Below are 16,557 nucleotides of genomic sequence, written 5' to 3' on the forward strand. Positions count from 1 at the left end.
GCTTTCCATAGGGACTGTACCATACTGTGACAGGAATTCCACCTAGCTGGCTCTCTTCACAGAAGTCACCTGATGGGTACTGTGCAACTACAGTCTGATGAACCTGGCAGAAGATTCCCTTTTCCAAAGGCAGAGGGCGCCAGAGGTCTGCAGCCCACTAATACTTTCAACAACACAGAAATCGGGATGTGGATTTGAAAGCGATATGAAGAGACACACCAGACAGAAGAGGATGGAGAGACCAAAAGGGTTTCAGGTAGATTTATACTTATTAAGGAAGAACTCCATAGGAAACCTTTTCCCATAGCATCCTTAAATGCTGCCAACTCTGGACAACTGGGCTTTTAAAAAGATATTCTGTATCAATTATATGAGTTCCATGATGGAGAGACTGTGATAGGTTGTGACCTGAACTACATTTTGGATCCAAATATTGACAAAACCTAGAGAACAGGAATTACAAAAACAAGGAAAGCAGACCCTTACTGAACTCAGCAAAATTTCAGACCGCTTTAATCTGGGAGACGTGTGGCATACCCAAAACCCAGGGGCCAAAGAATTTACCTATTATTCACCACTACATGACATTTATACACGAACAGATTTCCTTTTGGACAACAAAATCTGTATTACGCAGTACAGTAACATCTGACACAGGATCCAAAACAATCTCTGATCATTCGTGCGTAACATGTAGTCTACTTTCTCAGACTTCAGAGGGCAAAGGACCCCCTTGGACATCAATTAAATTTTTATTTTCAAAGGAAAATATTTGTGAAGACATAAACAACAGCATTCAAGAATATCTGGGTTTCAATTTAAATTGTGATGCTTCACAAGGATTCATTCGGTTCTTAGGGGTAAGCTTATCTCAATAGCATCAGCCTGCAAAAAAGAAAGACAAAAAATTTCAGATCTGCAGTCCAAAATCTCTTTATTGGGGAAAAAATATGAAACATGGAGGGGAAAAACAAAAAGAAAGCTAAAGAAAGAAAAAAAGTACAACTAATGGAAACAACCTCAATACAAAAGAAGCTCTTATTTCGAAGGCAAAACCAGGGGGGGGGGGTTTGAGCAGGAACACACAGGAATGCAGTTCCGATTGGCTTGGTGCCAGGGGGTGTGGCCTAATATGCAAATGAGGTCCTGCTGAGCTTTTTCTACAAAAAGCCCCTTGTGAAACAATGGTGATGTCAGGGGGTGTGGCCTGATATGCAAATGAGTTCCTGCTGGGCTTTTTCTATAAAGAAAGCCCTGGGCAAAACTATGTCACCACAACCTCTAAATCGTTAAAACTGCTAAAATCCAAGAATTCCATATATGCAATAGGCAGAGCAATCCTGAGCTGTGCCTATGTTCCAGTGGCCAGCAGCTGCGTAACTTTGGTGTGACTAGTTGGCTCCCTAAGGGCCAAGTTATGTTGTGGTGGGGAAGGGGGGGAGTGTAGCTGGCTGCTTGCAAGGCGGTGTCCGTGAAGACACCATAAGGACGGCTGAGCGCAGAAGAATTGATGCTTTCGAGCTGTGGTGTTGGAGAAGACTCTTGAGAGTCCCTTGGACTACAAGGAGATCTAATCAGTCAGTCCTAAGGGAAATCAACCCAGACTGTTCCCTGGAAGGTCAGATGCTGAAGCTGAAGCTCAAATACTTTGGCCACCAAGAGAAGGGAGCACTCACTGGAGAAGATCCTGATGCTGGGAAAGACAGAAGGCAAAAGAAAAAGGGGATGGGAAAAGAAGAGATGGCTGGACAGCGTTACTGATGTAACTAACACAAATTTCAAGAGGAGGGCTGGAACAGCAGACTGAGTAGAGTGCATGGGGGGGAAGGGGGGCTTGCCATATCCACAAGCCTCTATGTCGCATCTCCACCTGCAAGACAGTGAAACAGAGCCACAGTAAGTGAGCGCGAGTGCCAGGCCAGCCTCAACCATAGACGTCTTGTCCTGAGAGGGTCTGCAAATACAACCCCAAGGGGAGGGGGGCTCAACACAACCCCCCCCCCCTTGAGGTTCACAATGGAACCTGCCAACTCATATTTCTCTGGCAAAAAAAGAAAAGAAATCAGGCTGCAGGTAAAAATGGACTACCAATGGAATTCTTTCAAAAAACTCAAAATGACTTTAACAGAAGCCTTGCTAAAAACTTGTGATTATGTGCTGACAAAGGGTACGCTCAGGCCTCGGATTCAGTGGGAGCTCGCAGGAGCACAGCTCCTGAACCTTTCTGAGAGTTCCACCTCCTTGCCCATTGACTAGTAGGTGCAGCTGCATAACAATCCCTGGATGAGCTCCACCACCTATTTTTCTACAAAACGACCCCTGGGTACGCTTCCTCCATCGTGGAAAGAATCTAAAATAATTGTTATACATAAAAATGGTAAAGACAAATTGAACCCAGCCTCGTATCGACCCATATCAATACTCATTCACAACTTTAAAACATTTTTCCTACCATACTAGCAACTCACCTAAAGATAATTGTAAATTACATACACAAACAATGGTCTCAACCAACTACAGATAACAGTGAGGCCCAATAGAAAAGCATGATTCTAAATCAATTAAAACCAAATTGCAAAACTAGAAAATGTCCTCCAGATTGGCAGCTCCCACCTGACCCTAACTGCTGGAAAGGTTGTGGCAAACCAGGAACCTTTTTACACTGCTGGTGGGAATGCCCTAAAATTCATTACTGGGAAAATATAACATCAACTATCAGTGATAGGTAAAGGTAAAGGTAGTCCCCTGTGCGAGCACCAGTTGTTTTCGACTCTGGGGTGATGTTGCTTTCACGTTTTCACGACAAACTTTTTACAGGGTGGTTTGCCATTGCCTTCCTCAGTCATCTACACTTTCCCCCCAGCAAGCTGGGTCCTCATTTGACCAACCTTGGAAGGATGGAAGGCTGAGTCAACCTGGAGCCGGCTACCTGAGCCAGCTTCCGCTGGGATAAAACTCAGGTCCTGAGCAGAGGGCTCCGACTGCAGCACTGCAGCTTTACCACTATGCGCCACAGGGCCATAAAATCCCAAATACACCACCATCTGTTTTACTCAGCTCATGGCCAGATCACTCCTAGCCAAAATTAACAGCTCAGCTAATATCTTTATTGTTGTTGTTGTTCAGTCGCATGGTCGAGTCCGACTCTTTGCGACCCCATGGACAAAGTCACGCCAGGCCCTCCTGTCTTCCACCATCCTCCGAAGTCTGCTCAAATTCGTGTTTGTTACATCAGTAACGCTGTCCAGCCATCTCATCTTTTGCCATCCCCTTCTTCTTTTGCCTTCTGTCTTTCCCAGCATCAGGGTCTTCTCCTGTGAATGCTCCCTTCTCATTTGGTGGCCAAAATATTTGAGCTTCAGCTTCAGCATCTAACTTTCCAGGAAACAGTCTGGGTTGATTTCCTGTAGGACTGACTGATTTGATCTTCTTGCAGTCCAAGGGACTCTCAAGAGTCTTCTCCAGCACCACAGCTCGAAAGCATCTATTCTTCTGCGCTCGGCCTTCCTTATGGTCCAGCTCTCACAGCCATACATTACTACTGGGAATATCATCGCTTTGACTATACGGGCTTTTGTTGGCAGGCTGATCTTTTTATTTTTTTATTATACTGCCCAGGTTCTTTATCATTTATCTTTATCGTTACTGGGCGGGTAATTTTGGCTCAACCTTGAAAAACTAACAAGATGGGAAGTGTGAAATAACACCAACTGTGTTACACTGTTTGAATATGCAAAAACTTTACACCTGGTGAAGAGCCTCGAGATTCTCCGTAATGGCCAAACTGGCAATTAATTCATTCTCTACTCCAGGGGTGGCCAACGGTAGCTCTCCAGATGTTTTTTGCCTACAACTCTCATCAGCCCCAGCCAGCATGGCCAATGGCTGGGACTGATGGGAGTTGTAGGCAAACATCTGGAGAGCTACCGTTGGCCACCCCTGCTCTACTCCAATCAGCAAGTTGATCATGAGATGAATTGGTGAGCGTTTGAACATCTCTACATAGAGGTGACCGACTTCTCAGATGGAACCACCAGTTCAAGCTGCGGAGTGTGGGTGGAAAGGTACCCTGGGGGTGGCATAAGGAATGCCTCTCTCAATGTGGACGAAATTACCTAATGTGGACGAAATTATCTTCACTTGCGGATTTGCTCTGAAGACAAAGGTGTCCAACTGGCTAAGTGGAGGAAAGCACTCATTCAGAAACCACCCAAAAGCGACTCATAGATGGGGATGGAGAAAAGGGAACAAGTTGTGGCACTTTGATTTCATTTCCTTCTCTCTTTCCAGCTGCTTTTGCATCTGTGCTGCAGGTGAAACTGAGGCTCCTCCAGATGATTAAGTGACATGGAAGGAGGACCAAAATCCCATAAGGCTGAGCAAAAACGCACATTTGTGAAAACCCTCAGTGATAGCAACAAAATGAGCTTCAAATGGTAAGACTTTTCCCCCCCTGAAACACAATTAATGATGGCTGTTGGACTGATCAATTTGCTTGCTGTCTGTTTTTAGGATTGGTTGCCTTGCAGTGAGCAGTGATGGCAGGTCTACGTGAGAGGAGGAAAAAAACCAGGACTCCCATTCGGATGTGTGAGAACACACAGATGTGGAAGAATGCCAACTGTACTGTAGGGGTATGCACAAACACACCCAACGAAAAGATGTCAATGAACTGCGAACATCAAATCTGCTTGGTGGAGAATGAGCTGTCCCCCAACCAGAGAGCAGAATGTGAGGCAAAATGGCGGGCGTCTAAACATTCCTACTTAGGCTTGTCCTGCCTGGCAGATTTATCAACACCGGAGGGTGCAGAGGGAGTGAAAGGACTTTGGAATGGCTCCTGAGGCAGGCCAGTGAGATCAAGCCCTTTGACCCCTGGAAACACTCACCTTTACCCCCCACCTTTACCACAGGAGGGGTCATCCATGTCGAAGACACCGGGCGGGTTGTCGAGAGGAGGGCTCCCCTTCTTCCAGTGGATGGGCCCCAGCCACTCGATCTGCTTGTCTGCTCCCACGTAATGAGCCACCACCTGTGGGAAGGAGGGGCTGGATTCAGATCACAGACCCAGGAAGCACCTTCCTCCATGTCTGTTCCAACTTCCCAGAACCCCCTCCCAATGGAAAGGCCTGGAGGCCCTGGCGTTCCACCTCCCGCCACCCTCAGGTCCCCCCACTCTCGCTTAGGGCTCTTCAGTGCCTATTTGGGGCATCTCAGCCGGGCCCATTCAGAGCCCCAGTGGGGCTGCCTGAGGACCCTCCCTCGCCTACCATGGCTCACATCCCCTCTCCCCCATCCACACCTGGAATTCTCCGCTCTCCACATCTCTCATGGCCTGCAGGTCGAAATCTGTCTCTCGGTCATTGTTGCTGTTGAGGCTCACCGTCCCAGTGACGCCTGGAGGGGTGGGGGCAGGGAGGGAGAGGCACATTAGTTTTAGGTAGCCCCCGGCATCTGTTGTCACTCATGAACCATGGCTGAGTTTGCCTCTATCCAGCCAATCTGGGGCACTCAGTGCCTTCCCCCAACCCCCATTTCCCTGCAACCTCCTTGTCCTCCAACCCTCAGCATCCAATACCCTGGATTTTCAGGCCCCTCATCTTCTCCAGGATGCGGCTGGTGTTCCGCTTGGTTCCGCCTTCCTGCAGCGTCTCATTCAGGGCCCCGAGATACAGCAGCAGCACGTCGTGGAAGCAGCCGGCCACCAGCGTCCCCTGCCAGAGTGAGAGAAGCATTATTGAACTATCTTGTTCCCTGCAGCCTCACTGAAAGCCACTGCCTTGGACTTGGAGGTCATCTCTGGGGTCAATCTAGACACAGCTCTCCTAGCGGAGCCTCGAGAAGTGCCACATGGTGGTCTAGCGCAAACATCTGGGGGCCAGTGGGCCCCTGAATGGAGCCAGACCAGCAGGTAATCCTTGACTGGGGTGTCTCTTTCTCTGTGTTAGCCATGTTTGTCTGTTGCTGCAAAATAGTAAAGAGTCCAGTGGCACCTTTAAGGCTAACAGATGCATCTAACGAAGAGAGCTGTGTTTCTCGAAAGCTTATGCTGCAATAAAATTCATTAGTCTTGAAGGACTCTTGACTGCTTTTCTCTGACCACCGTTCCTCAGGCAAGCTTAGTTCTGGCAGCCCACCACAGATAAAAGGCCTGGGATTCGCCCTCCAACTATGGCACGGAGGAGACTCCTGGACCACAACATCCGCTTGGGTGACAGATCGAGGAGGGAAGATCGGTCCAGACTTGGGGGACAAGAGGCAAGCCTTGAAGCATACAAGGGAGGTACAACACTGGGGCGGTGTGGGGAGTGAACAGGAGGAAATAGGGGGGAGTGGTCAGCCGCAAGACTGAAACACGCAGCACAAGGAGCACGACAGAAAGCGCTATCAGGACAGTAACCAAGAAAGCCAACAAGGAAGAAGAAGATGAAGATATTGGATTTATATCCCGCCCTCCACTCCGAAGAGTCTCAGAGCGGCTCACAATCTCCTTTCCCTTCCTCCCCCACAACAGACACCCTATGAGGTGGGTGGGGCTGAGAGGGCTCTCACAGCAGCTGCCCTTTCAAGGACAGAGTCTCAGAACGGCCTACAATCTCCTTTCCCTTCCTCCCCCACAACAGACACCCTGTGAGGTGGGCGGGGCTGAGAGGGCTCTCACTGCAGCTGCCCTTTCAAGGACAGAGTCTCAGAATGGCCTACAATCTCCTTTCCCTTCCTCCCCCACAACAGACACCCTGTGAGGTGGGCGGGGCTGAGAGGGCTCTCATGCAGCTGCCCTTTCAAGGACAGAATCTCAGAACGGCCTACAATCTCCTTTCCCTTCCTCCCCCGCAACAGACATCCTGTGAGGTGGGCGGTGCTGAGAGGGCTCTCACAGCAGCCGCCCTTTCAAAGACAACCTCTGCCAGAGCTACGGCTGACCCAAGGCTATGCTAGCAGGTGCAAGTGGAGGAGTGGGGACTCAAACCCGGTTCTCCCAGATAAGAGTCTGCACACTTAACCACTACACCAAACAAGCCACAAGGGTTGCCCAGAATAGAGCACTACCAGGGAAGCCACTGCAAACTCCCTGCATGATCAGGGGCTAATTGGGACCTGGATCTATCCAGCCAATCCCAGCGATCCACCTGCAAAGCCAAGCCACACCTGCCTCCCTCAACCCCAAGCCTGAGGAATATCTCCTGGATCATTTCTTTGCCGTAATAGGAGATCCTCAAGGCCAAGGTGGAAAGTGATCTTGGCCCCAGAACACTGGCTGATCTTTCTCATCTCACCTCTCACCAAGAGCCTCATGCTCCGTCCCATAGCAACAGAGAACAGAGGAAAGTATGCAAGAAGCCCTGTATGGATTTACCAGTGAGTCATTCACAGCCACACCAAAGTCTCTCTGGGCACGCTGGATCAGCTGGCTCTGGAAACGCCGGTATTCAGGGGTTTGGGGCACATGGGGGGTGACCATCAGCACCGTCTGCAATTAGAGGAAAAGGTCAAGGGAGCCTCAGTGTCAGGGCAGCTCGGAAGACACACCAGCAGGTTAGGAGGGCCAGAATTCTTCAGGGCTGGTCTTCTGCAAGATGGGAAAGACTCTCGGCATCTCGGAGGGCCAGCCTCCCCTGTCCCCCTCTCACCTCCCTCTGGGATTCTGACCCAAAGGATTCTGACCCAGACGCTCTTGTCTCTGTTCACAGGATGGAGGCCAGGGGCTCTACTGGGCTCTACCCTAGTAAAAAAACAAGGTTGTGCTTACCCGTAAGTCGTAACTGTTGTGCGTTCAGTTGCCTTCCATGTAGCACACAGTGGTAGCACACAGTAGCAGGTAGTAAACATAGCACTAGCACTTTTAAAAATTAATTAATTTAATTTTAAAGCTTAACTAGATTTTAATTAAATGCTGATAATGTTTAATGTAGTTTTATTTACTTGTATAATTTAACTCTGAACCATGTTGTTAGCCGCCCTGAGCCTGCTCCGGCGGGGAGGGCGGGATACAAATAAAATTTGTTGTTGTTGTTGATCTGGGCCAGGGCTGGTGCAAGCCCAAATGTGGGACTGCAGAGAAGGCGAAAAACAAACCCCATCTCTTTCCTGGCTGAAGGAGGCCTTTCCCAACAGCCCTTCCAAGTGCCCAGCCAAGGCAGACCCTCAAGAGCCCCACCTGCAGGTCCTCCTCCTTCACGAGACAGGCTGCGGCTCAGCCTGGAGGAGCCCAGAAGCAAACTCCCCTTCCCTCTGTGTCAAGGTGAAGAGTCTGGCTGTGGGGACTCCCTCCTGAGAGGAAAGATCCCTGCACCTGCTCCGAATCACTGCAGGATTCATTTTTGCTTCAAATCTCCTGCCAGTCACGGCTCAACACATTAAAATGCAGCTTACCCTAATCCCACCATGCCCTTAAGCTTGCATTGCAACACACCCGGGGAAGGCAATATCCTTTGGGGTGATTCCAGCACTGATCCTCAGCTCTCTAGTTTCCTTCCCCTTCCCTCCTTCCCACCCTGCAGCAGAGTCCCGGACTTACCCGGAAGGCCTCTCGGAGGTCTCCCAAATCTGGGCACTCCTTGCTCTGCCAGGGCTTGGCTGCCTCGCGATGCCCCTCGGCGCTCAGGCTTTCCCCCAGAAAGTCCAGGTAGATGAAGACGTAGTCACCGCTGGTCATGTTCTGAGCTTGGGCCAGGCGCATGATCTCCTGCAACATCTTCAGGGGCCCCAGGATGAAGACCACTATGGAGAAACCAGACCCACCAGAGGAGTGTGTGTCAGACACAAGCAAGGAACAGACGGCAGGCAGCGAGGGGCAACGTGTGCATCAGCCATGCCTCCAATCCTTTGGCCATGCCGTGGTGCATTCCGGGGATGGATCTTCACGAATTCACACCATTTTGACAGAAGCCCTGTTCACAAGTTACTGTGGACACAGTTACAATCCTCATGCACAGAATACCTGACTGTACTTTGTAGGTGTGTTGAGTAATTCTCAGGTTAGAGTCGGCGCCGGCCCCAGGCAGGCTGCCTCCCCGTTGCCCCCGCCCATCGCCCTTCCCCTCCCATCGGAGCACTCCACACCTGGGCCTTACCACCTTCAATGCGGCTGGTGGCGCAGTATCTATTCCTCTGAAGAGCCCGTGGAAGGAGGCTTCTCCCCCCTCCTTCCAGGAGGGCTCTTCAAAGGAGTAGATGCCTCGGCCAGCTGCATCGAAGGCAGTAAGGCCCAGGGGCGGTGTGCTCTGAGGAGGGGGGGCGGGCAGACTCTGATGCTCTGATCGTGTGGGGAGGGGGGGAAGCACAAGGGAAGGGAGGGGGTGGACAGCAGCGGGGGGGGGGGGAAGCAGGCAAGCTAGGTGTTTGCCATGGGCACCAGGAGAGGGGAATAGATCCCTGATTTGGTGCCCCCCACCTCCTGGCGCCCTAGGCATCCGCCTAGTGGGCGAGCCAGCCCTGGTTGCAGTTAACACATGCACAGCTGAAGTGTGCTACAAACCCCACATTTATCCAGTATTGGTCCCCAACATCATTGGGTCTTCCTCACAAATAGATAAATGGATGTACAGTGGGTTGTATGTGCATTTCTTCAAAAGATATGAACAGGGCTACTGAAACAACAGAATACTACTAGCGTATCACAGCTTGCCATCCACAAAACCATAACAATCACGGATCCAGCATTTCGTGGCCCTGCCACAGTGTACAAAAATGGGTGCCCTTTTTTGTGTTCTTAAAAGATTTTTCCCTGGACGTGATCCAAACCCAAAGTCTAAACACATATCACACCCGTGTCAATGAACTGGATCACAAAAACCACACATTTGTGCAAAAAATGCATTCAAGTATGGATCCTTGTATATCTTTACAATTTGTGACAGGATTCCACCAGATCCCACCTTTAATAAACATTTTTTTTTATTCACACTGCTTACAGCTTGCCTTTCTCACTGGGACTCCAAGTGGATTACAGGAAGAGTTCTGACTCAACGTGTCACATCAAAGTCCACAAACTACACCAGAAATTTAAAAAAATGCACTGCATCGTGGCACCACCACATTGCAAAAATCTGAAAACAAGAGTATGGATCCTCTTGGAGTTCTCATGTGGATTCCATCAAAAACCACCATAAAAGCACATGTATCAACAATATGTGTGACACCAGAGACAATGTGGATCCAGCACTTTGCCGCAGTGCCATGGTACACAAACTTTGGCTCCCAGATGCAGAACCTCAAGAGTTTTCATAGGACTCAAGAGACTATGATTTAGAAGTTTTTAAGACGGAGTGGGAAAAGTTTAGAAGATATGTAGAAAAAGAGTGGAGAATAAAAGGACATTAGACAATTTCTGATAATGATTAAGTTTTAGAAAGAAAAAGAACATAAGTTTTTGTTTTAATAGTTAAGTGTACCTTTAAATATTAGCATTTTAAGTAAATCAACACCGGTGGGGGTCAAGTAACGGGGGGGAGGGGTGGGTAGAAAGTAATATATGGGGTAGATAAAAGAAGTTATTAAGATGTAAGAAATAGATTTGTTACCACATGTTACCAAGAAAATCGTTTTAACCAAAAAACAAAAAAGTTTTCATAGGACTCCAGCAAACTAAGCTCTAAAATCTAAGGTGGTGTCCCGTGGTCCATTGACCACCCTTGCAGGAGAAAATGCTGTAAAATCACAGCTGACTTATGGTGAAACTGTATGGTTTTCAAGGCAAACAACGTTCAGAGGTGCTTCTCCACCGCCGGCCTCTGCAGAGCAACCCTGCACTGCCGTAGGGGGCTCCCATCCTAGTACTAACCTGGGATGATCCTGCAATGCTTCCGAGATCTGATGAAATCAAGTAAGCATGGGCCTTGCCAAACACCTTTGCTGGTGATAAGAAGAAACACTGACTTTTCTGCCTTACTTTTCTCTACCCAAAGGAGTCTCGATGCAGCTTCCAATCGCCTTCCCTTCCTCTCCCCGTCAGGTGCCCCAGAGGTAGGTGGGACTGAGAGACTTCCGAGAGAACTGTGATTGGCCCAAGGTCTCCCACGACATGGCCACGACATGTATCCTGGACACTAGGATCCATGTGGAAGACGGATGGGGACTCAAACCCAGCTCTCCAGATTAGAGTCTGCCGCTCTTCACCACACCACAATGGCTCTCGCAACACAGAACTTCCGGCAGATATAATATGGCTTGAACAGGAAGTTCAAGGACAAGAAAAGTCCTCCACTGAACTAGCAAATGAGGATGAACAAAAGGGGACTTACTTCCAAGGAGACCTGCCTAGGATTGCTGCCTTCATGTTGCTGCGGGGGCACTAGAGCACGGATCTGAGCTGCAGAGCCTCATTTTTTAAAACTAACCTCTCCCCATGAGTGAGCTTACATTCCATACACATTGATCACGCCCACGACCAGGGGTGGAATTCTAGCAGGAGCTTCTTTGCATATTAGGCCACACACCCCTGAGGCAGCCAATCCTACAAGAGATTACAAGGCTCTTTTTTGTAAGCTCTTGGAGGATTGGCTACATCAGGGGTATGTGTCCTAATATGCAAAGGGGCTCCTGCTAGAATCCCACCCCTGCCCATGCCCACAACAGTTCCATTGAGGGAAAGTTTCCCGTGAACCTGCCACCGCCCCTTTCATTTCCCTCCTTTCCAACCCTTTAAAGAGGCTTCTGATTAACTCAGCTGGCCACAACACCCCAGAATTTGCCATTACTTAGTCAATGCCAATGTGGCGCACTAGTTGGGAGTTGTACACTAGGTTCGGGGAATCCAATTTTTGAAAGAAAACACCCCACAGAAGCTTGCTGACAGACCTTGGCCCAGTCGCACACTCAAGACTAGCCTACTTCACAGGGTTGTTGTGAGACTTAAAATGGGGGACAGAAGAAACAGGTCAGGTGCTTTGGGTCTTCACTGGTATAAATGGAGCAAATAAAAATCAATGCTTGTTCCCTAAAAGGGACGGGGGCAGGAATTGTTCCTTGAAGCTCCTGCAATTGTGGGGTTTTTTTTTAATGTTTCCCCATAATTATTTGTGAGTCTGAAAAAACACCCATGAGCCACCAAGGGGAGCAAGAAAAACCTCATGAAGCCAAGAAGCAGCCTGTTTGGCCCGTCATTGGTTGGAGGGAGGGTAGAGAAGCTGAGTCTGAGGGAGGCTCACCGGAGCATCCCACCGCCGCCACCAGCAGGAGGGCAAACCCATCTCAGTCTGCCTGAAAAATCTCCTTGTGGGACTGCAAAGCACTTTCCGCTGAGCCCACTGAAGAGGAACTCAGGGTGAGAGCCAGGATTGGCCAAGGGGTTTTCTCCAATCAGAAAATAGTACTCCAAAATTGTCATGAGTCACTGGGCAGAACCATCGCCGGCAGCTGGGAAAGGGAAAGAAAAGGTCCCCCCCCCCCCTTGGCTTGGGATCCTGGGACTTGGCTGCAGGAGGAGGTGGTGCAATTGCAAACCAAAGGTGGTTTCTGGTGGGAAGGAAATTCCCCCCCTCCTCCAAAAGTGGGCTAGGAATAAAAGAAGTCCATGCAGAGTCAGGAGCTCGCTGGGCTGGCGCATCAGCATGGTGGAGAGTGGTAGAGCATCTGCTTGGGAAGCAGAAGGTCCCAGGTTCAATCCCCGGCATCTCCAACTAAAAAGGGTCCAGGCAAGAAGGCGTGAAAAACCTCAGTTTGAGACCCTGGAGAGCAGGGGAGGGACGGTGGCTCAGTGGTAGAGCATCTGCTTGGTAAGCAGAAGGACCCAAGTTCAATCCCCAGCATCTCCCAACTAAAAAGGGTCCAGGCAAGTAGGTGTGAAAAACCTCAGTTTGAGACCCTGGAGAGCAGGGGAGGGACGGTGGCTCAGTGGTAGAGCATCTGCTTGGTAAGCAGAAGGTCCCAGGTTCAATCCCTGGCATCTCCCAACTAAAAAGGGTCCAGGCAAGTAGGTGTGAAAAACCTCAGCTTGAGACCCAGGAGAGCCGCTGCCAGTCTGAGTAGACAAGACTGACCTTGATGGACCAAGGCTCTGATGCAGCAGAAGGCAGCTTCATATGATTAGGCCTATGATATGATTAGGCCGGCTCCCGTCTGGTCGGACTCACCTCTGTTGTCCTGGATGAACTGGACCGCCTTCTCGTCGGGCTGATGATACACGTAAGCGCGGGCGCGGATGTTGGGGATGGTGGCTGCCAGCTGCTTCCCAAAGCCCCACACGGGGTACTGCCAGTAATCGACCTGCCGGCTGGCGAGCAGGAGGGCGCGGGAGGTCCAGTGGAAGTGGCGGAGCAGCTGGGCCTGGAAATCGAGGAGGTTGGGCCCCGCAGGGCCGGCGTAGACCGACGCGCTGAAATCTTGGCGCCGCAGGTAGACCCCGGCTCTGAGGAGCGGCAGCTGCGAGAACTTGGCAAAGGACTCCACGACGACGTGTAGGCGGAAGCAGCCCGGCCCCAGCAGCACGTCGGGGGCTTGGGAGCGCTTCAGGTCCGTGGCCTTGAAGAAGGCCGCTCGGGAGTCGCATTGGCCCTCCTGGTTCTCGGTGGAGGCGAAGGCGGTGCGCACGTCGAGGCCTAGGGGGCGCAGCTGGGCCTCCAGGGCCAGGCTCAGGGCGGGTTGCACGCGCGGCCAGGCCCAGGGGTAGCGCAGGTTGCGCCCCGGCAGCAGCACCCCCAAAGTCACCGCCTCCGTCGGGGCAACGCTGGCGGTCACCTGCGGGGCGGTGGAGGCCTCGGAGAAGGGCACCCCCAGCAGGGCCCCCAGGAGGAGGAGCGGCGGCGCGGCCATGGATGGGGCGGGCGAGGAGCCTCGGTGTATGGCTTCTCTTACGTTCTCTGGGCGGCAGAAGTGGAGCCCCGCCGGGCTCCCTCGGAAAAGGCGGCCCTCCCTCCGGGCGCCTGGGCGGGGCGAAGTAGGGGGTGGCCGCCTCTCTGCGCCCTCCCGCCGGCTCTCCTGGAGCCGCAGGTGCCTTCCTGGTGCTGGGTGGAGGCGAAGGCGGTGCGGAGGGCGAGGCCTTGGGGACGCAGCTGGGCCTCCAGGGCCAGGCTCAGGGCGGGTTTGACGCGAGGCCAGGCCCAGGGGTAGCGCAGGTTGCGCCCGGGCAGCAGCACCCCCAGCCTCACCTCCCCCGACGGGGCGGCGCTGGCCTGGGCGGAGGCGACGGAGGGCACCCCCAGCAGGGCTGGCAGCAGCAGGAGCGGCGGTGGCGCCGCCATGGACGGGGCGGGCGAGGAGCTCTGGGCGGCAGCAGAACCCGGAGAGAGCCCGTCTGTGGGGCGTCGGCGCTGCGCTCCCTTGGGAAAGGCGCCTCTTCGCGGCCCTCCCCTCGGACGTCTGGCCGGGATTTAGGGTTGCCAAGTCCGATTCAAGAAATATCCGGGGGCTTTGGGGGTGGAGCCAGGAGACTTTGGGGGCGGAGCCAGGAGAAATGGTGTGAGAAGCATTATTGAACTCGGAAGGGAGTTCTGGCCGTCACATTTAAAGGGACCGCACATCTTTTAAATGCCTTCCATTGGAAATAGTGAAGGATAGAAGCACCTTCTTCTGGGGCTCATAGAATTGGACCCCCTTAGCCAATCGTTTTGAAACTTGGTGGGTATTTTGGAGAGAGGCACTGGATGCTATGCTGCAAACGTGGTGCCTCAACCTCAAAAAAACAGCCTCCCCAGAGCCCCAGATATCCATGGATCAAATCATGGAGAGCCAGTTTGGTGTGGAGAGCCAGTTTGGTGTAGTGGTTAAGTGTGCGGACGCTTATCTGGGAGAACCGGGTTTGATTCCCCACTCCTCCACTTGCACCTGCTGACATGGTCTTGGGTCAGCCATAGCTCTGGCAGAGGTTGTCCTTGAAAGGGCAGCTGCTGTTATAGCCCTCTCCAGCCCCACCCATCTTACAGGGTGTCTGTTGTGGGGGAGGAAGGTAAAGAAGATTGTGAGCCGCTCTGAGACTCTTCGGAGTGGAGGGTGGGATATAAATCCAATTTCATCTTCTTCTTCTTCTCAATTTTCCCCCATGGGAATCAGTCTCCACAGGGAACAATGGAGTGCCCAGCATACATTCCGCCCCCCCCCCCCCCGCTTTCTGATGACCCTGAAGCGGGTGGAGGGAGGGCCTCCAAACTGGCAGATCTCCTGCCCCCACCTGGGGATTGGCAACCCTAGAGGGTTTGGGGGTAGCTGCCCCTCTTTCCACCCTCCCGCCTGCTCCCTGCTCTCCTGGATGCAGGGCCAGCTGAGCGAGGCAGGATCCAGAGCTGCTCGGCCTGCTCCCCATGGGCTGTCGATAATTGTCAGTGGATCCACCTGAATCCCCGCCATTGTCCCCCCAAAAAACAACCTCCAAACATCGGCAGCACCAAGCAAGGCAGGCATCCCCGCTTCCAGATGCCCTCGCCTGCCCCCCAACAGCTACTCCGGAGTTTCTGGAGGGACAGCAGATACCGCAGAGTAGGATTTTTCCCACCCCAAGTCCAATTTATGCCTCACCCACTGCCCTGGGGGTCCCCAACAGGTATTAATAATCGATCTCCATAGGGGATAAGGGGATAAAACCTGAGTTTGAATAGAAACCCACCCAAGCCCAGAGGACCTCCACAAACTGGGCGAGTGAGCGACAAGGTGGCAAAGGAAGTTCAGGGTTGGTTAAGTGTACACGGATGCATACTGGGACAAAAAAAGGCCCATCTTCAAGTATAGGCTACTGGGGTCTGAACTTGCTGAGACTGAGAGGTTTGCTCAAGATCATGGGGTCATAGTGGATAGTTCGATGAAAACCGTCACCCCAGTGTGCTGCAGCAGTGTAAAAGACAAACTCAGTGTTAGGGATTATTAGGAAATGGATTGAGAATAAAGCGACTGATGTTATAAAAACCCCGTATACATCTCTGGTGCGACCTCATTTGGAATGCTCCATACATTAAAGGGCATTCAAGGTAAAGGTAGTCCCCCGCCCCTGCGCAAGTACCAGTCATTTCCGACTCTGAGGTGATGTCACATCACGACGTTTTCACGGCAGACTTTTTTACAGGGACGTTACAGAGCTGGGAAAAGTACAGAGCCGGGCAACCAGATTAGGGGGTTGCAGCATGAGGCTGAAGAGTCTGGGACTTTTCCGTTCGGAAAAGAGACAACTAAAGGGGAACATGATAGAGCTTTATAAATTTTGAATGGGGTGGAGTGAGTTCACGAAGAGAACTTTCTTTCCCAAAATGCGAGAACTCGAGGGCGTCGTGAAGCCGATGGGCAGTAGCTTCAAGATGGACAAAAGGACGTACTGCTTTACAAAGAGAGGGATTGAAATGTGGAAATTGCCGCCAGAGGATGCAGTGATGGCCACAGGAGTAAACAGCTTTAAAGGGGGATTATCGATGGCTATTAACCATAGTGACTAAGGGAAACCTCCACATTCAGAGACACTAAGATGGCTGCTGCGTGAGGCAGGATGGTGGACTAGATGGACCACTTATATGATCCAGCAGAATTGTTCTTATGTCCTTAACTGAGGTAAATTGACTGGCATGAGGTGGTTTGCTGATGAAAGAAAAAAAAGACAGACAGACAGAAAGAAAGAAAGAGGAAGAAAGAGAAAGAAAG

The 16,557-nt window shown here is 51.4% G+C and overlaps 1 protein-coding gene across 1 annotated transcript; it reads right to left on the minus strand.

Annotated features, from left to right (window-relative positions):
• Positions 1-603: 603 nt before the first annotated feature.
• Positions 604-13,808, minus strand: LOC132570308 (atrial natriuretic peptide receptor 2-like). Its single transcript, XM_060236842.1, has 7 exons — positions 13,074-13,808; positions 8,519-8,721; positions 7,358-7,471; positions 5,579-5,714; positions 5,303-5,397; positions 4,890-5,032; positions 604-885 (listed from the first exon to the last, which is right to left on the minus strand). Exons 1-6 carry the CDS (start codon positions 13,750-13,752, stop codon positions 4,892-4,894), a joined length of 1,368 nt encoding a protein of 455 aa, XP_060092825.1. The 5' UTR covers positions 13,753-13,808; the 3' UTR covers positions 604-885; positions 4,890-4,891.
• Between the last annotated feature and the right edge of the window lie 2,749 nt (positions 13,809-16,557).

The sequence above is a fragment of the Heteronotia binoei genome, chromosome 4, assembly GCF_032191835.1.
Source record: "Heteronotia binoei isolate CCM8104 ecotype False Entrance Well chromosome 4, APGP_CSIRO_Hbin_v1, whole genome shotgun sequence".
Taxonomy (NCBI): domain Eukaryota; kingdom Metazoa; phylum Chordata; class Lepidosauria; order Squamata; family Gekkonidae; genus Heteronotia; species Heteronotia binoei.

What these genes read in the sequence shown, in the direction of transcription:
- LOC132570308 (XM_060236842.1), bottom strand. Translation starts at nt 13,752, where the DNA reads ATGGCCGCGCCGCCGCTCCTCCTCCTGGGGGCCCTGCTGGGGGTGCCC. An exon ending in ACCTCCGAGAGGCCTTCCGG is followed by an intron (nt 7,472 to 8,518) that starts GTAAGTCCGGGA and finishes CTCTAATTGCAG; the next exon opens with ACGGTGCTGATGGTCACCCC. An exon ending in GAGGGGCCTGAAAATCCAGG is followed by an intron (nt 5,398 to 5,578) that starts GTATTGGATGCT and finishes CCACCCCTCCAG; the next exon opens with GCGTCACTGGGACGGTGAGC.